This window comes from Astatotilapia calliptera, chromosome 15 (genome assembly GCF_964374335.1).
Source record: "Astatotilapia calliptera chromosome 15, fAstCal68.1, whole genome shotgun sequence".
Taxonomy (NCBI): domain Eukaryota; kingdom Metazoa; phylum Chordata; class Actinopteri; order Cichliformes; family Cichlidae; genus Astatotilapia; species Astatotilapia calliptera.
In genome coordinates, this window is record NC_137436.1 from 8,637,681 (window position 1) to 8,656,500 (window position 18,820).

Below are 18,820 nucleotides of genomic sequence, written 5' to 3' on the forward strand. Positions count from 1 at the left end.
TGCACTTTCAAATACTATATTTATTTTTCTCTTCTGGGATGAACAGTCTGATATATGAATCTACAGTAAGGCTTAACATTACATTTTCAGCATAATATTTCTCTTTTCATCTAAAAACCAAAACATACAAAAAAAACTTTAGCACCATATGTTATTAATAATATTCATATTGTTCCCAAAAATAGGGTGTAGGTACAATACTGGACATCAGTTTTGCTTCTTTTGTTTTTTTTTAAAGAATGGGGATTCCATGAAACAATTTACTTACATTTTATATTTAACAACAACAAAGAAATCATTCCTTATATGTACTCAATCACAACATGGGTCGTACGGGTCCACTTTCATAAACATGCTACATTTGTAGCAATTTTTGAGTACTAACATTGTGCCAACTTTTGGAATACCCCGGATATACCATATAGCCTACGGAGTATCCTGATAGATTTGTGAAATACACCAACAAGCTAACACAACCTATAAATTGATTGAATATAAACAAAGCAATATTTCCCAACACCTTTGATAACGATTCCAAAAAATCAGCAGCAATTAATATGACAACCATAGTCGCTTCGTTGGAATATCAAATCCATTTTCAAACAAAATATTACAGCCAATTCTACAATAACAACAAAATTAGATACACACAGATTAAGGACATATAGATGACAGGAATTTACAACACAGCAATCACGTTCTATATATATATATATTTTACCCAAATTCCATTAGCAGAAGTACATTTGTGCTCCTGTGTATTTGCTAAAAAGATGCATTTTGTCATCTGCCATTTTCATTCTGTCCGAAAAGAAAAAATCCTAGTGCAGACTGAATTATAGTAAAACAAAAACGTACCGTATGCGGAACCCAGTAGAATAAATCTTATATGAGCAGTAGAGTAACTATTGGGTTTTTTTTGTTTTTTTTTGTGCAGACTGGGAAATCAAAATGGCACCACTGAGAGCTGAGTTCTGCTGTAAACTGTGTGGATTTGAGGTGCTGGCTGTAGAGCATTTTGAGACTGCACGTTTGTGGTATGCAGGATCTCTCAGTCAACTGGAAGGCTAAAGCCAAAGAGTGGACTCTTAGTCCACAGCGGTAGCACCTTTTTAAATGTATTTATTCAGCACCAGGTTATGAACAAAAACGTAAAGAAGGAATAAAAGTAAAAAAAAAGAAAACAAAAATGCACCGTTTTTTAACATCTGAACATTCTGCCCCTGTGGTCAAACGGATGGTCATGACACAAAGGTATAGACTCGAACCAGGTCAAACACTACAATGGCCTGTTGCTACACATTAATGCAAAAATCAGAGGGTTTCTTGTGCAGTCGAGAGCACTTGCATGCTAAATGCTGAGGGTCACCTCACGATGAGTCATAAAGGCATGCTGGGAGGTGGTAGAAAAATCCAGAAAATGAGGTTATTCAAAAGAGAAGCAGTGATTGGGCCTGTTTCGTGATCATTCCACAGTAAGAAGACGTAACAACTGATTTTTTGCGCTTTTTGTCGTCAGTTTCTTCCATGTTGTATTCTAAACGCAGGCATTTTTGTTTTGGCTAGAGGACGTATTGTTCACACAAGACACAGAAAACGACACAGAAAGTTTACGCCTTAGCACTACAAATCATTCATAACTGCAAGACAGAAGAAGATGTAAAGGCATAGACGAAAGTACAAAAACAATCATTGGCCAAATCTTTCGGTAACTTGGCTGGTTATCTGCGACCGTGACTCTCCATCAAACACTTCAGAACTAACGCTTTTAAACGGACTATTAACTGTTATATTGTTACTCGCCGAATCAGCTGGGGTTGGCGTCATACTCGAAAAGATGAGGAACCCTGGGTTCAAGTACAGAAGATGTTCAGTATTGCCGTACTTTTTCTCCTATGTCTTTGACATAACCAATTACTGGGTTTCACACAATACCCATCACTTGATTCTGTCACACAGTAAAGTCCAGATGTAACACCATAATGAGGAAACAGCGCAGTCCTCGAGATGACATCTTAGATGAAACTGTAAGACTAAATAGCACTGTCAACGGAGGTGTTAGCTCACAGAATTGAGAACCTGGCTTGATCTGGTTTAGGGTGGGAAAGGGGTCACAGACAGGAAGAATATTGTTTGGTGTTATCATCTTGGTGGGTGTGCTGGCACATGAAACAAGTAAAGAAAGACATTGGCATTTGTTTGCGGACCTGGCTGCCATGGCTGGTTCGAAGCACCCAAAGTAACAAGGCACAACAAGGACTGAGAAGAGCAAGCTTTGCTGTTCAAATCCTCTTGCTGTGTTTTGTGGCTCTCGGACGATGTGGTGTTTGGAAGGTAACCTAACAGAAACTGTCCTGTGCGAGGGATTTCTCTGTGACCTTGTTTATGGTATAAAGTGTGGCAGCCTGAATGCTACACGAAATAGTATACTTCCTACTCCCGCTTAAACCTGTGTGTAGCTTAGCTCTTGAAACCCGTGTATAATTTAAAGAACACAAGAAAAATACATAAAACGTAAAATCCGCTTATTATCTGGCTTCTAGCTAATCATTGTTACTAGTTACAGATTGCGAGAAAGTGGTGATTGCTCTGTAGAAATATTTAAAATATACTGCATGTTCTATAAAAATCCAGAATTGTACATATAGACTCTTTGTAATTACTTTAACTGTCATTACTAGGGATGCACCAACGTAATGAACACTGGTATCAGTAGCAACTAATATCGGCATATCTGCAAAAAGAATTATCTTTACCAGTTGGAGTGGTCAATATTCACCTGTTCTGTGATGACTAAATGAAAATAAATTGTAAGTATAGATATCTTTGACTCTCTGGCGTAAAAGTGATAATAAATAACAACAACATGGAAAACATTGGTATCGGCATTAACGATCAGTGCATCCCTAGCCATTATTATGCTTATTTTAATGACACGGTTACGCAGGCGTAAATATTCTGCGTCACGTGTCAAGCACCACTAAATGAAATGCAGCCCAGTTGTACATAATCTTGTTTTTGAATCTATACAATACTGTCATTCCACACACAACCACACATGCACACAAAAATGAATGAGTCACAGTGTATTTGCACCTGATTTGGACATGTGTCCACTTCTGGAAAAGGTCAGCAGTGTTTAGAAAGGATGCACTATATGCCAGGCAGCCAACTACCACAAAAAACTGCCCCTACGCCCGTTAATCACAATGAATAATCATTCCCACGAAGGAAATGAATAAATAAAAATGTGCAAACCATAATTTAGTGGTACAGTCCCAGCCGAGGAGTCGTCTAGGATGCAGTATGTTAAGGAAAAAAAATGGAGACCCTTGAGGACATGCCTGGAGATGAGAACTGCATTGAGACACCCCTGAGTCAGCTGGTTCAGTGGTCTTGTTTTTTTGGTCCTGAGGAACCCCTGTATTGGCTGTTTTAAGTGTTTTTTTAATTGTTTTTTAGATTTTTTTTAGTTTAACAATACTTATTATTCATTATTTACTTATTAATGAACTATTAACATGGCTGTTCATTCACTACAACATAGAGGAACTATACTCTGGCTACTGTGGTAAACAGTGAACAAGTTGGTTATTTGCATACACATGTATATCTATACATATGGTGTGTCGGATGTTTGCTCCAGCCTAGCTGACCCAACAGCTCTCAATTACTCAGGGCTGAACATCGCTTTTACGCTGAAGGGTAGCAGACCCTGGATGTTGAAGCTCTTGGTCATGGCAGTGTACCTCATTGCATGTTCTCATGTCAGGATCTCAGTTTGTTTCAGCCTCAACTACGCTGTTCAGTTACCAGAGAGTGTGAGAGTGTTTTCACGGGAGCGCACCAAGGCCCAGCACCGCAGAGACGGGGAAGAGGGCGAAGCAGCAACCGAGGATGGAGCCGAACAATCGGCAGGAGAACAGAATCGTGGGAAAGGGCTGAGGACACACACATGCACCCAGAACCGTTCAAGCATACTTGATAACACTTCAGCACACGCCGGGCCAAACATTCACCTTTTCACACGATCATTCAAGGAATCATACGTAACTTCAATCAGGCCCTTTGCCACGATCTGCCCTCGTGTTCTTTTCCAACCCTGGCAAAAACCCTCTTTCACCTTTAGCCCTGAGTCACATGGTGTCTGCCTTTTACAGTACGATGTTAGCAGGCACGTGAGGCCACAGCAAAGCAGAAAGCCAGTGAGCCAGGGGGAAAAGGAATCTCTGTGTTGCGTAGAGCTCTTGGGCATCCCTTGTTGGGTGCATTTGTACTAATGCCTCATACTAAAGTCATGCCAAACACTACAATGTAAAAAACACACATTATATACGTATTCAGATGAGTCATCGAGTAAATAGATACAATTGAAGTATGAAAAGCATTCTTTTTTTTTTTCTCATGAATTGTAGCCCTCTCTAGAAATGTTAGTCGAGCTCCTTTGACTTCGAAGGATCACTGCGTTCACTTCTTCGAGTGAATTCAGTGTCTTCCCTTGGGTATCGGTTTTGGAGAGCTCCTGCAGATTCAGCAGGAGATGTATTTAAGTGTATAATTGCTGTACAGCAGGCCTTTAGATGGCACACGTTTCGCACAGACTCATTCAACTGGTTCAAGGGGGGAGGGCAGAATAAATTGGAAAGACAGTACTGTAAGATACGATTTGGCTTTGTTTCAACTGCGATATAGCAGGTGTCAGCACAGTTGCCCTGTACACCCATATAAGAGCATCATCTCTTTTAGGGCACACTGATGTTGAGGAGAATATACCTTTAAACATGGCGATGTTAAAAAAGTGTGTGTGGCAAAATATAAAGCTATGTCAGTAACTATCAATGTGGACACAAATATGCACTGAAGTATAATAGCACAGAAATATCTTCTCAGACCTCTTTTTTCCCCCCAATAACCTATTACAGGGCTTTGCAGCCAATAAGTGTGTATTACCTAAACCATTTTTTTTAAATATAAAAACAACATAGGGAGGTTGAAAAAGGATTCAAAAGGGAATGGTGGAGGATTCCTTGAAGGCTGTCTCTGCACTTTGCTCCTTCAGTCTTTGTTAAACACCTCTAATCTTTTTTGTGTTTGGAATGTTTTTCATATGATTTTCTACTTCCTCACAAATTTAGAAAACGTTGTGCTCATTTCTACTACAGTCCCTTCATTGTGTTTTGTTATCTCAAGTGCTGTCACAACCATATGGGGAAAAAAATACAATTATAAGTTAAGGCATGCTGTTGGAGCTTGCCTCCACTGGAGGGCAGTCTGTACTATAAAAATGGATTGTGTGGGTAAAACTGATTGAAGGTCAGTGTGCTTTTTTTTTTTCTTCCACGCAGGCTGTAGTTTTGATTTGAAATTTGTAACAAAAGTGGCATAGCTGGGACGCTCTTGTGCCATATAAGCTTGCTGAAGGGAGATATATTCAGAACTGTGTCTTTTGGAAAAATTTGTGATTGTGTGCATTGTTAGAATTTACAGAATCATTAAAGGAATTTTAGGCTGAGGACTTCGTAAACATTATCATATAGTTCAATGAGTTACATAAAGAATGGTGGTAAATGTGGGCATATGCAAAGACCTGCCCCCTCTCCTCCATCATTCCCAGCAGGCTTTGCGCAAGTCCCGGGGACATACAGTATGCCCTTCACAAGTATTCACAGGTTCAATCACCAATACAGTATAATGCATTAAACACATTTCATAATGAAACATTCATATGTTATCTACACTCTCATACATAATCCCCCTATATCAGTGCAGAGGGATTTGTTTATATCACATAACATATTTTAGGTTCATAATTTTCTCTCTGTACTGTATGTTTATTTCCAAAAATAAATCATGACTGTGTGTTTAGACTGTCTTAACAGATTTCCGGTTGACAAAACACACATCTCCTGCAGGAAATTGAGTGACCACAGATGAGAGAAGGAAAGAGTCGAAATGCGGGATGGAAAGAGATCATATCTGGGGAGAAGGAAAGGGGAGAAGTGAAAGAAAATAAGAGCATGTTTATCATATTGTGGATGAGGGGATGACAGAGCTGTGGGAGAAGCCTTCAGAGGGAGGATTCATACTGCAGGAGTTCATAAAGAAGTGGACCGTCCCTGTACCTGATGCCCACCGCATTAGGGCTGACATACTGAAGCACATTTATGGTCCTGCGCAGGCGCCGATCCACAAAGTGCGCATCCCAGGCTGGGTAACGTTTTCTGGGCATGTCTATCTTGATGAGTGGACCCTCAGGTCGGATGGGCCTACCAGCTGCATCCACAGGCTCTGTGGACCTCACCTGGAAAACTGGAAGGCAGGTGTCTGTGGCTGTTTCGTCTGAGTCCACATGTTCCCCTGCCAGACCCCGTGTTGGAGTGGCCTGGGAGCCACGGGGCCCTGGTGTGGGAGCCATTGGCTCAGCTTCAGGGGGTAACGGAAGGCCCCACAACAGCTCAGCACAGCAGGAGCTGGCCAGCACCCTCAGTCGGGGGCCCATGGGGTGTAGGACCCCGTAGTAGAGAACCATACAGGCCACACCTGAGGCAAAGCACAGGAAGACGCCGCAGAGGGCAAAAGAGGCATAGGCGTCAGTGGTGGCTGGGTCGCGATACGCATACCAAAGGGAGCTGAGGATGGCATTTTCTAACAGTACTACTGTGTAATAGGCCACCATTCTGTACCGTGTCCGGCCCTCTCGTACATTGAACCAACAGAAGACATAGACCACGGCCACCACCATGTTGAACAGTACCTCCTCCCACTTGGACATGCAGAAATCAGTGCCGCCATGGATGACCCAGAAAGCCATGGCACACCAATGGAGCACCACAAAAATGCCAAAGTAGATGTGGAAAACAGAGGCAAAGAGGGCAAAGGAGAGCACCCGTGAAGAGATGGTAAAAAGGCGCCAGAACAGATGCACCAGGGCACCTCTGTAACTCATGCTCTTCTTGTCGTCACGTGAATCACGCAGAAGCTTGTGGTAAGAGGCTAGCACCCATGCCAGGGACAGGAGGGAGGACACGGCAGAAAGACCTAGAGAAAATGAAAGGAGAGAGGAAACAAAAGCAGAGGAAAGCTAAGAATTAAAAAGATACTGACACCTACCGACAGATGGTTCTAAAAACATCCGAGAGAAGTTTCCAGTTTCATCTTTAAGCATGAATCATAACCTGAAGATTTATGGTTTTATCCTGGACTTGCTGCTGTTCCTAGCAAACAGTATGTTTTATTACATCCAAAGCAATCCATCACATTTTTTCAAAGGCATATTATTACCAGGATGATCCCACGTCATCCAGTCAACACAGTCTCCGTTTAGTGCACCAATTCAGTTTCCTTAAGACATATAATTGTACAGACAGCAGATATGTCGGAGCAGTAACCTGCTGCATGAAAAATGATAGAGTATTATCTGCAGAGCAGAAACATACTGCCTCTCTGCAAATGTATTGATGGCGTTTCTAAAGACACCCCAGCGGAGAAGGGTATCACTTGTTATGATTGAATTGCCTTCCTTGGGGAACTGTATTCCAAGAGAAAACTAGAATTGCAAAAGAGGTTTCAGTAACAAGAGTGGTGAGTGTTGGAAACCTGATACAAGTGGTGAAGACTGCTGGTAACACTAAATAAGCTGATATGTGAACTCCACAAAAAATGGACTGTCGCTTGGAGATTATGGAGGCATGTGACGACCTCGGTACGTGTTTGATGCATTACACACAAAAAAAGAAAATGTCTTGAACTGTCAGCAAAATATCAGAATCAAATGTTCCTCATGCACAGCCTTAGAGAAGCCCTTACACTGCAGCCACTCAGTCTTGTTGCTCTGGATCATGATGCAGAGCTGCAGCACCAGCTGAGGGGCGCTTTCTAAGAAAGTCTCCAGCAGCCGCAACATGTTGACATCGGCATACTCGTACATCATAGCCCAGTAAAAACGCCGCTGGTTCTCCTTCTGCCGGTGGCTTTGAATGCCGAGGTACATCGTGCGGATGTATCTGCAGAGAGAGAGAGAGAGAGACAGAGAGAGAGGTGGAGGAGGTGAAGAATTAGACAGTTCCAGCGTTCAAGTCTTTTACGGTTTACACAATAATAAATACTTTACATTATTTATGCAAAACAGGCAAAAATGTAAGTATGAAATCACTTTTTTTGTCAACACTAGAGGGCATTCTTAGCAGCACTAAAAAAGGGAAACATATCTACATGCTTTACCAGCAATATATTGATGAGTTCTGTGCCTCAAGCTAACTTTTGCTAGTCTTTCTCAGAGCAGTGCGCTGTAGAGTTAAAACTGATAAAACAGAAAAAAAGAAGGAAAATAACCATGGTAACCTATCCTAACAGTCTAAGAAATTCATTGCTTATTTTATTAGGCACAACTGTTAAATCTAATACACCACAATCCAATACAACATTAATACAACTTTATGAAGTTCCTTCAATTTCAGTTTTTGTAGATATGATAGTTTGTTTTTTATTATTGAGGTCATATTGGGTTTATATTTATATTACACAGAGAATATGTTAATGGGGTGGACCCAATATCACAAACACATTTAAAGATAATGCAGGTAAGAACCGCTCGCTGTGATCTAATAATAAACAAAGTAACATTATCACTTTTTGACAATTACAGCAAAAAATAGAATCACAGGTGCATCTAAATACATTTTTGGGTGACTATGCTGTATATCCAACTGTGTAATCACATAATCAGCTCTTAATGTGGAAAATTCGATTTTCAGATTGCTAACAGATTAAGTAGACTTTAATGGTTCAAATATTTAATGGATCTTGCAAAACCTTGTGAATTTTCAGTGATAAAATTGTGATAAAACAAATAATCAAACAAAAAGAATGATTTGTAGCATAGACGGAGCCCTGTCTAAAGCAGAAAAACACACCACTAGTATGATCGCATTGAAAACGCATGATCATCTCTCTGGCCTTCAATGGTGCGGTGATCGAACTTGTTATGAAAGTAGGACAGGATAGTAAGCAAGGCAATAATAATAATAATTCTATGTCTGCACATGACTCATATTGTCAGCTGGTGCAGTGGCTACTTTCATGACTGAAGGGGTTTCATAATAGTGAAGTGACTCTGATGAAGCCGGAGAATTAGGTAATGCAGCTGAGATGTGGAAGGTAACTGAATCTCACTTCTGGTGCAATCATACCATGCCACGTTCAAATTATAATGAGATTTCAGAAAGTTTTCCAAGTTCAGCCTTGTATGAGCTCACTGACATCCCTACTGTGGTCAGGAACGTCTCACAACATGCTTAAAAATCCTCTGTGGAAATATCAATCCACCCAACAGAACAAAAAAAATGTAAAACAACAAAATCAAAGCAGGGCTGTTTCTTCTTTCTAGAAAAAACTGTTATCATAAATGACTTTGACAGTTATAGTGGTTTATAGTTATCTTAACAGTCACTTCCTCTATTGCATATTGGGTGGTAGCTGCAGGGTCTATCTGCCTGAGCTGGCAGAGTGGCCAGATAAATCCAGCACTTGATGTGAAGGCAGTCAACCGAGGACAATAGTGTAGCAAGGACAGAAATAGACTAGACAGTAGCACTCCCCCAAACAAACAGAGAACCAAAGGATCTAAATGCAGCTCCTAAAAGTGAGACCCAAATTCACTGCAGCGTAACAAACACAACCAGAAAATGCTTATGAGTGGTTTTCAGCATAATTAGCTTTTGCATTTGGGTACTGGGTAAGAGATTGCTGTTTAATTTGAAATGCGGCTGAGAACAGTGCACTGTAAAGAATGCGTTTGTCAAATAGAGTCTGACTGATTTTGGTCACTGTTTTGAAGGAGATTCCTCCTTACCATAAAACTCCAATTAAGAGACAAGACTTTCAGTTAAATGTGAGAACACTTAATATACATATGGTACATAATTACTTGTGCTCAAGCTATAATTGATGACCTCTATATATGCTTTGTTTCCCCGAAATGACAATATGATTATCCTCCAGCATAAGGATCTGTGTAGCAAAATGAGGGTGTAGATACACAACTTTATATCTCAGGATAGGGGTCTTTGGCCCATCAAATGTAGCAATGTAGCAATATTTTAACATTCCTTTAGTAAAACCTGACTTCTTAGTGGACGTCTTGACTCGCTCTTTCACTACATGACACAGTTTCCATTTTTTTTCAGGTCTTGCTGTTTTAACACAGCATAATCACTGTCTTACTGTAGGCCATCCCAAATTGTGCTGCAATTGTATGGCCAGTACTTTGTTATATTACCTTATTCCACTTTATAAATCTGACATATGTACATGACATTAGACAGCTAATAATGCTACACTATTTAATCTGCAAAGAGGAGATAAGGAGGAGTTCAGTATGCATATTATGCATATTAAAACCAGTGTATGAGAAATGTATGAGAAACATTAAAAATGTCTGCTTTTTCTGCTATTTTTGGTCTTTTAAAAATGAAAATATTAGGAATATTTAATCATATTTTGTAATTTATACCCCAATAAACAAAACTTTTAATGATATATTAATGATGCATTTTCACTTTGGCTAAAACATAACTGACAGCGCAGGACAGAAAATCTTAATCTGCAGACTTTAGACACTAGCTGTATAATGAGGTACATGTTCATGGTTCAACAGTAGGTTTCTATAGGTAGCTCATACTGTCATTAGCAGAATTGAAAATGTGGTTGATAAATAGAATAAAAATGGCATAAAACATACATAACCATGAAATACGCATACAGTATAAAGTTTTTGAACTTACTGTAATAGATCTGTTCTGTTCTTAAAGTTGTTATATAAAGCCCTTCCATGCAGTGGGATTGCATGGAGTAATGGAGTAAAGCAGAGCTAGATCTGGCTTGGCAAGGAAATTAGGAGCACAGGGATGAAGGTTTTTCTCAGGACAGTGGATAAGAGGAACAACAGAGGGGCAAAATGGGCAAGTTTTTTGGCATCAATAGCTCTGGGCTGCAAGAGGCACCATTATATTCAGAGGTAAAGGCTGGCATTCCGTGACATTTTCTGTGAGACTGGTAAATGTCAGATGGAACAAGTCAACCCCACTCCCTCACTAATGACATGCCACAGAGACCTACACAGGCCCTTTGTCTCCATCCCCCAGTTTCCATTAGCCTGTGTTCCATAGATACGTCTCACTAGTTTGTAGTGCCACCATCAGAAACAGTAATCTTCATGGCCTTCATAGCTTGTGCACTTAAAAAAATCTAGAAATGAGCAGCTGTGGTTAGCCACAGCAGTGTTTTAGCTAAATGCTACTGCCAGCATGCTAACATGAGTGAAATAATGCTAGCAGGCTGATGCTAAACAGGGTCACCATCACAATTTAGCATTGGCACTTTAATACTAGTGGCACTAGTCATTAAGGTTGTGGTTTTCCTTTTTTCTGTGAGACATATTGTGGCACCACAGTGGTGCAGTGATTAACACTATCAGCAAGACTCCGCTGGAGCCTCCCTGTGTTGGGTTTACTTGTCTGCGTGGGTTCTCTCCAGGTGACCTGGCTTCCTCCTACAGTCCAAAGACATGCATATTATGTTAACTAGCGATTCTAAATGGACAATATGTTTGAGTGCTTGTCTGTCTCTCTGTTTTAGCCCTGCAATGGACTGCCAACCGTCCACTGTGTACCCCAGATCTTGCACTGTGAGAGCTTGGGTAAGTTCCTGGCTAAAAATGGAGGTCAAAACTCCAGTCCCTGAGAAACAGCTTAATTACGCATGCTAGTTGAGCTTCAGTTTTTGAAAAATGACCAAAACTGAGGAAAATCTGGGTCAACAAAACAAAACATGTCAAAGTAAATATTTAATGAAAAGGTTAAAAAAAAAAAAAAAAGTATGACACATTTTAATGCCCAAGGACAACAGTTGACAGGTGACAAAGTACAGGTAGAAATAATCACTTAGAGCAGACACTCACAGGGGTGAGAAAACAAAGCAAAATTGGAAGCAAAAATGTTAAAAGAAAGTGATTATCTAACTAAACTAAGTGACAATAAAAATTAAAGATTGGACCTATAAAAAGCCACAGACAGGATGTGTAGGAAACAAAGAAATGGAAGAAAAACTACAATAATGGGACAGGAACTAAAAAGAAACTAAATGACAATATTTTAGCCCTTAATTTATTTTTAGACTGCTTCAGCACGTCTAAGGACACAAAACTAAACCACATCTGTCATTTACTCTCGTCTGCTGTTTTCGTTTCTCAGAATAAACTCATACTGCCTCGGATTCAGCAAAAAAACTTGTAGAGTTAAACACTTTGGGTTTCAGGGCTGTCAGAAAAATCCAAGCTCACTTCATCATGTATCCAACACACACACACACACACAAACACATAGCACGTTCCCTTCCTACAATCTCACACACATCCTGCGATTGTGATGCATACTGTTAACACTCCCACTGTGCCTTTTCAGATGTAGTAACACACAAACGTCTTCTGAGAAAAAAGCGTGCGCATACACACAAAGATGGATACATGATTGCGCACACATACTTGTCAGCACGGTAGGTAATAGGGGGGATTTCCTTTCTTTTTCCAGGCACATTTGTCAGACGGATCTATCTCTGCCCCTCTCTCCTCGTCCCCTTCCCTTCCTGACCCTCTCTCCACTTACGCTGGGGTACTCCTCGAGTCCCTGATGCGTTTTCCTCTCCCCTCCTTTCCCTTTTAGGTCCATAGCTCCTCTACAGGGCTCCTCATGAATTATTTGTGGTGAGATCATAGCGATCACTCATGGCTCGTTAGGCAGCGTACGCATGGCCTAACAGCTCAATGCGAAGCCGGGGTCATGTTCCAAGACCAGCTGTCTGCTATTGCTGTCAGAGTGCAGGCAGCCATTAAAAGCTCCCATCACCATGGCACGTTGCACCCATGTATACAATCACAACCACGAGGTCTTTCTACCTTTTAAATATACTAACCAAACCAAGACGGGAGCGCTAAAGGACAAATCCAGACACTGAACTGTATTATTTGTATGACATCTTGAGATCAGAGCATGAGCTGCTGTAAGAGATGGGTGGAATGACAAACCCACACCATGTGGAAGACTTGGCTGCGTTTTTCCTCCTTCTCCTCCAAAGTCATTGACCACTGAGTCATCCAACCACCCTTACACTAATCTCTCGAGAGTGCGGTTAAAAGGATCACACACAAACACACACGCACCTTGCCAAGTTTAACAGCATCTGTCTTCTCAGTCATGCTCGTGGGAAGGCTCAGCAGCTCAGGCTGTATTCATATCTTGTCATAGGCTGATTCATAAGACAATCACAAGCAGCATGAAGCAGAGCTCATGCATCAGCTGAAACAGGTGGGATTCTTGCAGAACACTAAGCACAGGGGACATGTAACATACGCAAAGTCTGTGGGTATATAAAAAAGTGTGTGTGTGTGTGTGTGTGTGTGTGTGTGTGTGTGTGTGTGTGTGTGTGTGTGTGTGTGTGTGTGTGTGTGTGTGCGTGTGTGTGTGTGTGCTGCAATGAGTCACACCCTGAGTCACTCCATGGGGCCACACATCGACTCTCAATGAGGCTTAAACCTCCTTTATCAGAGAGTTTTACACCTCTATTCCTCTTGCTTAATATCTTTACTTTTTATGCCTTTATCTCTTTTCAGAACACTTATACACTTTCTTCTGGGATGGGATTAAGTTTTCTTCTGTTCTAGGCAAAGTGGTTATAACACGTACTACTTCTTCCAGCACCAGCCTTCATGAATTTAACTGTAGAAAACGTCCCATTGCGAGTCCATACTTTCACAATATTACCACAACCTTGAAAATTCAGTGTATGTTGAGACCTGTTATAACAACCTCAGTAAAACTCTCAAATAGCACTTGCAACAATTATTTAATAATTAATCTATTAATTAGCCGACTGACAGAAAATGAACAAAGCCTAATCACTGTACTGACTAATTATTATTAGATAAAAATGGTCTTTAAAAAAACAACAACAACAAAAAGAAAAAAATGCCAGACATTGCAGTTTTTTGAAAGGAAGATTTACTGATTTTTTTTTCTCTTTTTCCATTTCAGGCTTGCAGAAGGTGCTGGAGGTAATCCCAGCTGTTATAGGGTGAGAGGCACTGTACACCCTGGTACACCCAGGTCACCAGCCTGTCACACCACTACTACAGAGAGACAGACAGCCACTGTCACTCACATTCACACCTACAGCCAACTTAGAATCACCAATTAACCTGAAAGTACCTGCAGAGAACCCACACAGGCAGAGAGAGAACATGCAAAGAAAGAAAGGTCCACATAGATTCAAAGCCCTTAAACAAACAAAGAAACAAAAAACAAGGGGGCTTTAGACTAAAACTTGGTTTTGGATGATGGTGATGTTGTTTACTGTTAGATAAAAAAGTACTATAACATCCATCCATCCATCCATCCATCCATCTTCTTCCGCTTTATCCGGGGCCGGGACACGGGGGCAGCAGCCTAAGCAGAGAAGCCCAGATCTGCCTCTCCCCAGCCACCTCCTCTAGCTTATCCGGGGGAACACCAAGGTGTTCCCAGGCCAGCCGGGAGATATAATCTCTCCAGCGTGTCCTGGGTCTGCCCCGGGGCCTCCTCCCATTGGGACATGCCCGGAACACCTCACCCAGGAGGCGCCCAGGAGGCATCCTTGTCAGATGCCCGAATCACCTCAGCTGGCTCCTTTCGATGTACTATAACATAACAATTTATTTTTTTGTTCAGTTTATCTCTTTCAGCTTGTACATCCTTCTGGCCTTTCTAACTTTACTGGACAACCTTTCCTATCATACAGAAAACTGAATATTGTAACTGAAGACTCAAAGTCACACTCAGACTTTCACAGAATTTTCTCGTGTGTGTGTTTGTATATGTATGTGTGTGCAAAAAAAATTGTGGGCCTCATTATGAACACATATACCAACACTAACTCCAGAAAAATAGTTTTGGGAATGCACAAAGTGATGTAACACACACACAATCTCTTCTTTACCACAGTCGCATACCGTATGTGAGCACAGGGATGGATGCTTCTGTCTTGCACAACATCTCACGGAGATGTCAGCAGGGGCAACAAACAGATAGCTGTCTATGTATGATTGGCTACATAGCATTAGCATTACTTCTAGTCAAGCATCAGAAGTAATGCTTGACTTCTGAAGGAAAACATTATGCTTTCACTCTACCAGTTAGGTCAGTACGGGTCTGCTCGTTGCTCAAGGACATTTAAGGAGGCTGTCTTCTGAATCAGTCAGTTTTCTTTTTCTTTTTGCCCTTTCCAGTCAATGGAAGTGTCACAACTCTGGCAGGAGCTTAACAGTGATGTCAGTGTTGTGTTATTCATCAGTTACCAATTTGTAGCATGCCAGTGAAAACTGTTACAGCAAACATCTCTTCCAGTCAACATTTTAGCTTCCAGTAGGGAAAAAAGAAAAGGGGTCAAAATGTTGTTGTTTTTTAAATGTTAACATTTCCAGCACTTATAGGATTTTTGCACTTTCCAGAAACACTTTGTGGTTCAGTGCGGCTCAACTTTACAGCATACACTGATCCTATATCAGATATGTATTTATCCTCCTTAGGGTGAAGAATAGCCCTGGATGAAAAGCTGGTAGAGTTGAGTAGAGATGAGTCCCACAAGCGAGTCAGATACACTTACATACAAACACACACCGATGTGTGACCAGTGTCTTCGGGTGATTCTGACACTGAGAGGTGCTGGAATTTTGAATGGAGACCAGGTTGACATGATGCAAGCTGAAAGCGACGGGGAGCGGCAGGCTGAGATGCGAGACGCTTTGTCAACTCTGCTCCGGCTTGTCAGTTCTTAGAGTTTCTAATGGTTAACCAGCTCTGACGTTTCGACTAAATGTTATCGCTGTAATTGTAACACGTCTCACACACACACAATGTTTCATGTGGTCCGTTTGTGATTTACGAGGAATTTCTTTGATTTTTGAATTCATTTTGTTGGATCAAAACTGGCTTTAGTTGTCTGAGTTTAGTCATGAAACTGAAGACAAAAACAGCGGATGCTCACAACAAATCATTCTTACTGTTTTTTCAGTCCAGTGAGAGCAAATGTTCAGCATCCAGCAATTGGCCACCACCATCATATCTGTCATTCATTATTACAAGTATTGAAACCTGGCAATAAATTCTCAACAAACTTTACGTGACGGCTACATAAAGTCCAGTTCCAGCAGTAATATAATCAGTTTGAGCTCTTTGTCTTTGTATCTGGATTAATTAGCCAACAAAATATTTAACAATACAGTTACTTGTTGTAAATTACAGAAGGTTTGTGTTTTACAATTATGGCATGTAGCCTCACGGTTAACTCTGGGTTTTCTATACTGCACAGGTAGCTCACTTTTTAATGAGATGCATCGCCATGGTAACTAATGCTACAAACCTAGTTCCAGATTAGAGGTCAGCACTAAATCACCACCTACTGACCAATAAGTGCTCAAGAAAATACCATTACCATTCATCCATGGATACCATACCATCCATTCCTGGATCATCCCTTGGACCTCTGGGCGTGAAGTTTTTAAATAGCGACTTATGTCTTTGTCTTTCCCTGATAACCATCAGTAATAAATATATATACTTTTCCTATTAGCTCCAAACTATTTTACAACAATATTATTGTTCTATAAACATTAAACAGGACATGTACACTGTACTTGTTGAGCTTATATCATATTTGCACACAAACATATGATAACACAAACATGAATATTCACAAAAGTGTATATTTGAATACAGTTTTTATATTTAATCTTTACTTTTAGACTGTTAAACACTAATGAGTGAGCAGCTGAGAGAATAAAAAGTAAAATAAATTAAAATTATTTAATCATTATAATTTCTAAATATTTACTATATATTATAATTAATCAGATTTTCATTTGTGTTAATGACAGTCTTTTAAATGAGAAAGTCAGTATTTTTGCTTAGGTTTTAGTCCTAGATTCTAGGACTACATTAAAGACATAGGATGTAAGTTTCTAGTTTCTAGTTAGCTTGTTAGCATTCATGTAGCTAATGACTCCAGCTCATTAACCTGCCCTTGTTCTGTAATAAATTGGTATTGCTATAAAAACCCAAACTGAAACTTAGCACCCTCAAAACTATTAATGAAAATGTATTATATTGTGGTTCTTTACTTGTTTTCCAGTTGTGAGTCCAAAATAAAAAAATCTGCATCTTCTGGTCCTCTTAGTAAGACGTAAGTTCTATTTTGTCATGATGCCATCTGACAACTGAGGAAGCCTAAGGTGATGTACCAGAGATATACATAAAATAAATAAATAAAAAATTGGTCAGATAAGCATATTATCTACTGCAGCTCAAGTTTAGTCCGTTAACTTTATAATTTATATGTTTTAATCAACCTAATGAGCAAGCAATTCTGCACATCATAAACACTAATTGTTACGTTTAACCATCAGAGCTTTGCTATTTTTTGGTGGTACCTTTGTGCCATTTTGCGTAGGTTTGGAGGGGGCATGCAGCTAATGCTAAGGTTGACGTGGATTTTGCTATGCAGAGGTCAACCGAACATCACAAATGGGAGACGCATGGAAAAACATCGAAGATAAAAACATATAGCCTAAAGGTACAGATGGTTGCTGCACTGAATGTTTTTATTTGTTTCTAACAATGGAAGATAAACCTACTCAGTCTCATTTCAGCTCTTTCCACGTTATAGACTATGTGCACGTTAGCATATGCTACTTCCGGTGCGGAAACTCATGTGGGGAGCTTTGTTTCCGGTGTCCTATTCGCGCCCTGTTTACGGTCCAAAACAAGTTAAGCAAATGAATGAATCAAGCGGCAATTCACATTTCTATAGATGTCTCGGGCATTTACCCAATATATCTGTAAATGATGTTCATCGACTTGTCGATATTTTCCCCCGTGCCTCAGAGCAAAAGAGAAAAGGGATTCAAATGTTATATTTCTCAGTATCTGTAAACAGCGGTCCCTCGTTTATTGCGGGTGTTATGTTCTAAAAATAACCAGCGATAGGTGAAGTCAAGTAGCCAATTTTATTTTTTGACGGTGCAAATCGTGGACATACAGCACTGCATTTCAGAGTCACACTGCTAGCGATCGATGCAGCAATTCTGTACTGTATAGTGTACAGGAGAGACGTCACGGAAGAGATCGTCTGCAGCAATCAGGACGCAGGACACAATGTGATGTAAAAAAAAAAAAAGCATGCAAACTTGCACTAAAAAATCCACAAAACAGCGAGGTGAAAGGTGAACCGCGTTATAGCGAGGGACCGCTGTAATTTTGAAGGTAAGTCACAACATACGCTTCATAAATACTAATGTACAGAAACCAGCAATCGTTCATTTTTTGTGTGGCTTTTTTTCACGGTTTGTTAACATGCTGTGTAGGTGTGTACTTGACTAGCTGATATCGACATAACGGGGAAACATCTGGTTTGACTATTCTTCACCTGTAGTTTGAATGCTGAACATTTGCTTGTTTAAATCATAATAACTGTCACTATACAGAGATGTGCTTCTGAATGTGGACGATGTGTCTTCTGCATGCAGTGATGCAGATCTGCTTGTGTTGAGTGATGTAAACAACTGATCGATCTAAACTCTTTAAACGTCAAAACTGATCATTAGATTTTTTATGACACAACATTGGCGAGTGTTCCCACCTTCTCCTCTTTGTAACTTAACGCGATCTTTCCGTTTTCGAGTTTTGGACATGATTTTGGAGTATATCTTCGCAGTAGTGATTGACCGCAAAGTAAAGCT

At 40.3% G+C, this 18,820-nt stretch overlaps 1 protein-coding gene across 1 annotated transcript in view; it reads right to left on the bottom strand.

Moving 5' to 3' along the window:
- Positions 1–18,820, bottom strand: part of xkr6b (XK, Kell blood group complex subunit-related family, member 6b) — a 73,000-nt gene continuing 54,180 nt past the window's right edge. The window contains exons 2-3 of the mRNA XM_026194570.2: positions 7,807–8,003; positions 1–7,038 (exon numbers count right to left, since the gene is read on the bottom strand). Of these exons, the coding sequence (XP_026050355.1) occupies positions 6,068–7,038; positions 7,807–8,003 (1,168 nt within the window). The 3' untranslated portion in view covers positions 1–6,067. The remainder of the gene's footprint in view (positions 7,039–7,806; positions 8,004–18,820) is intronic.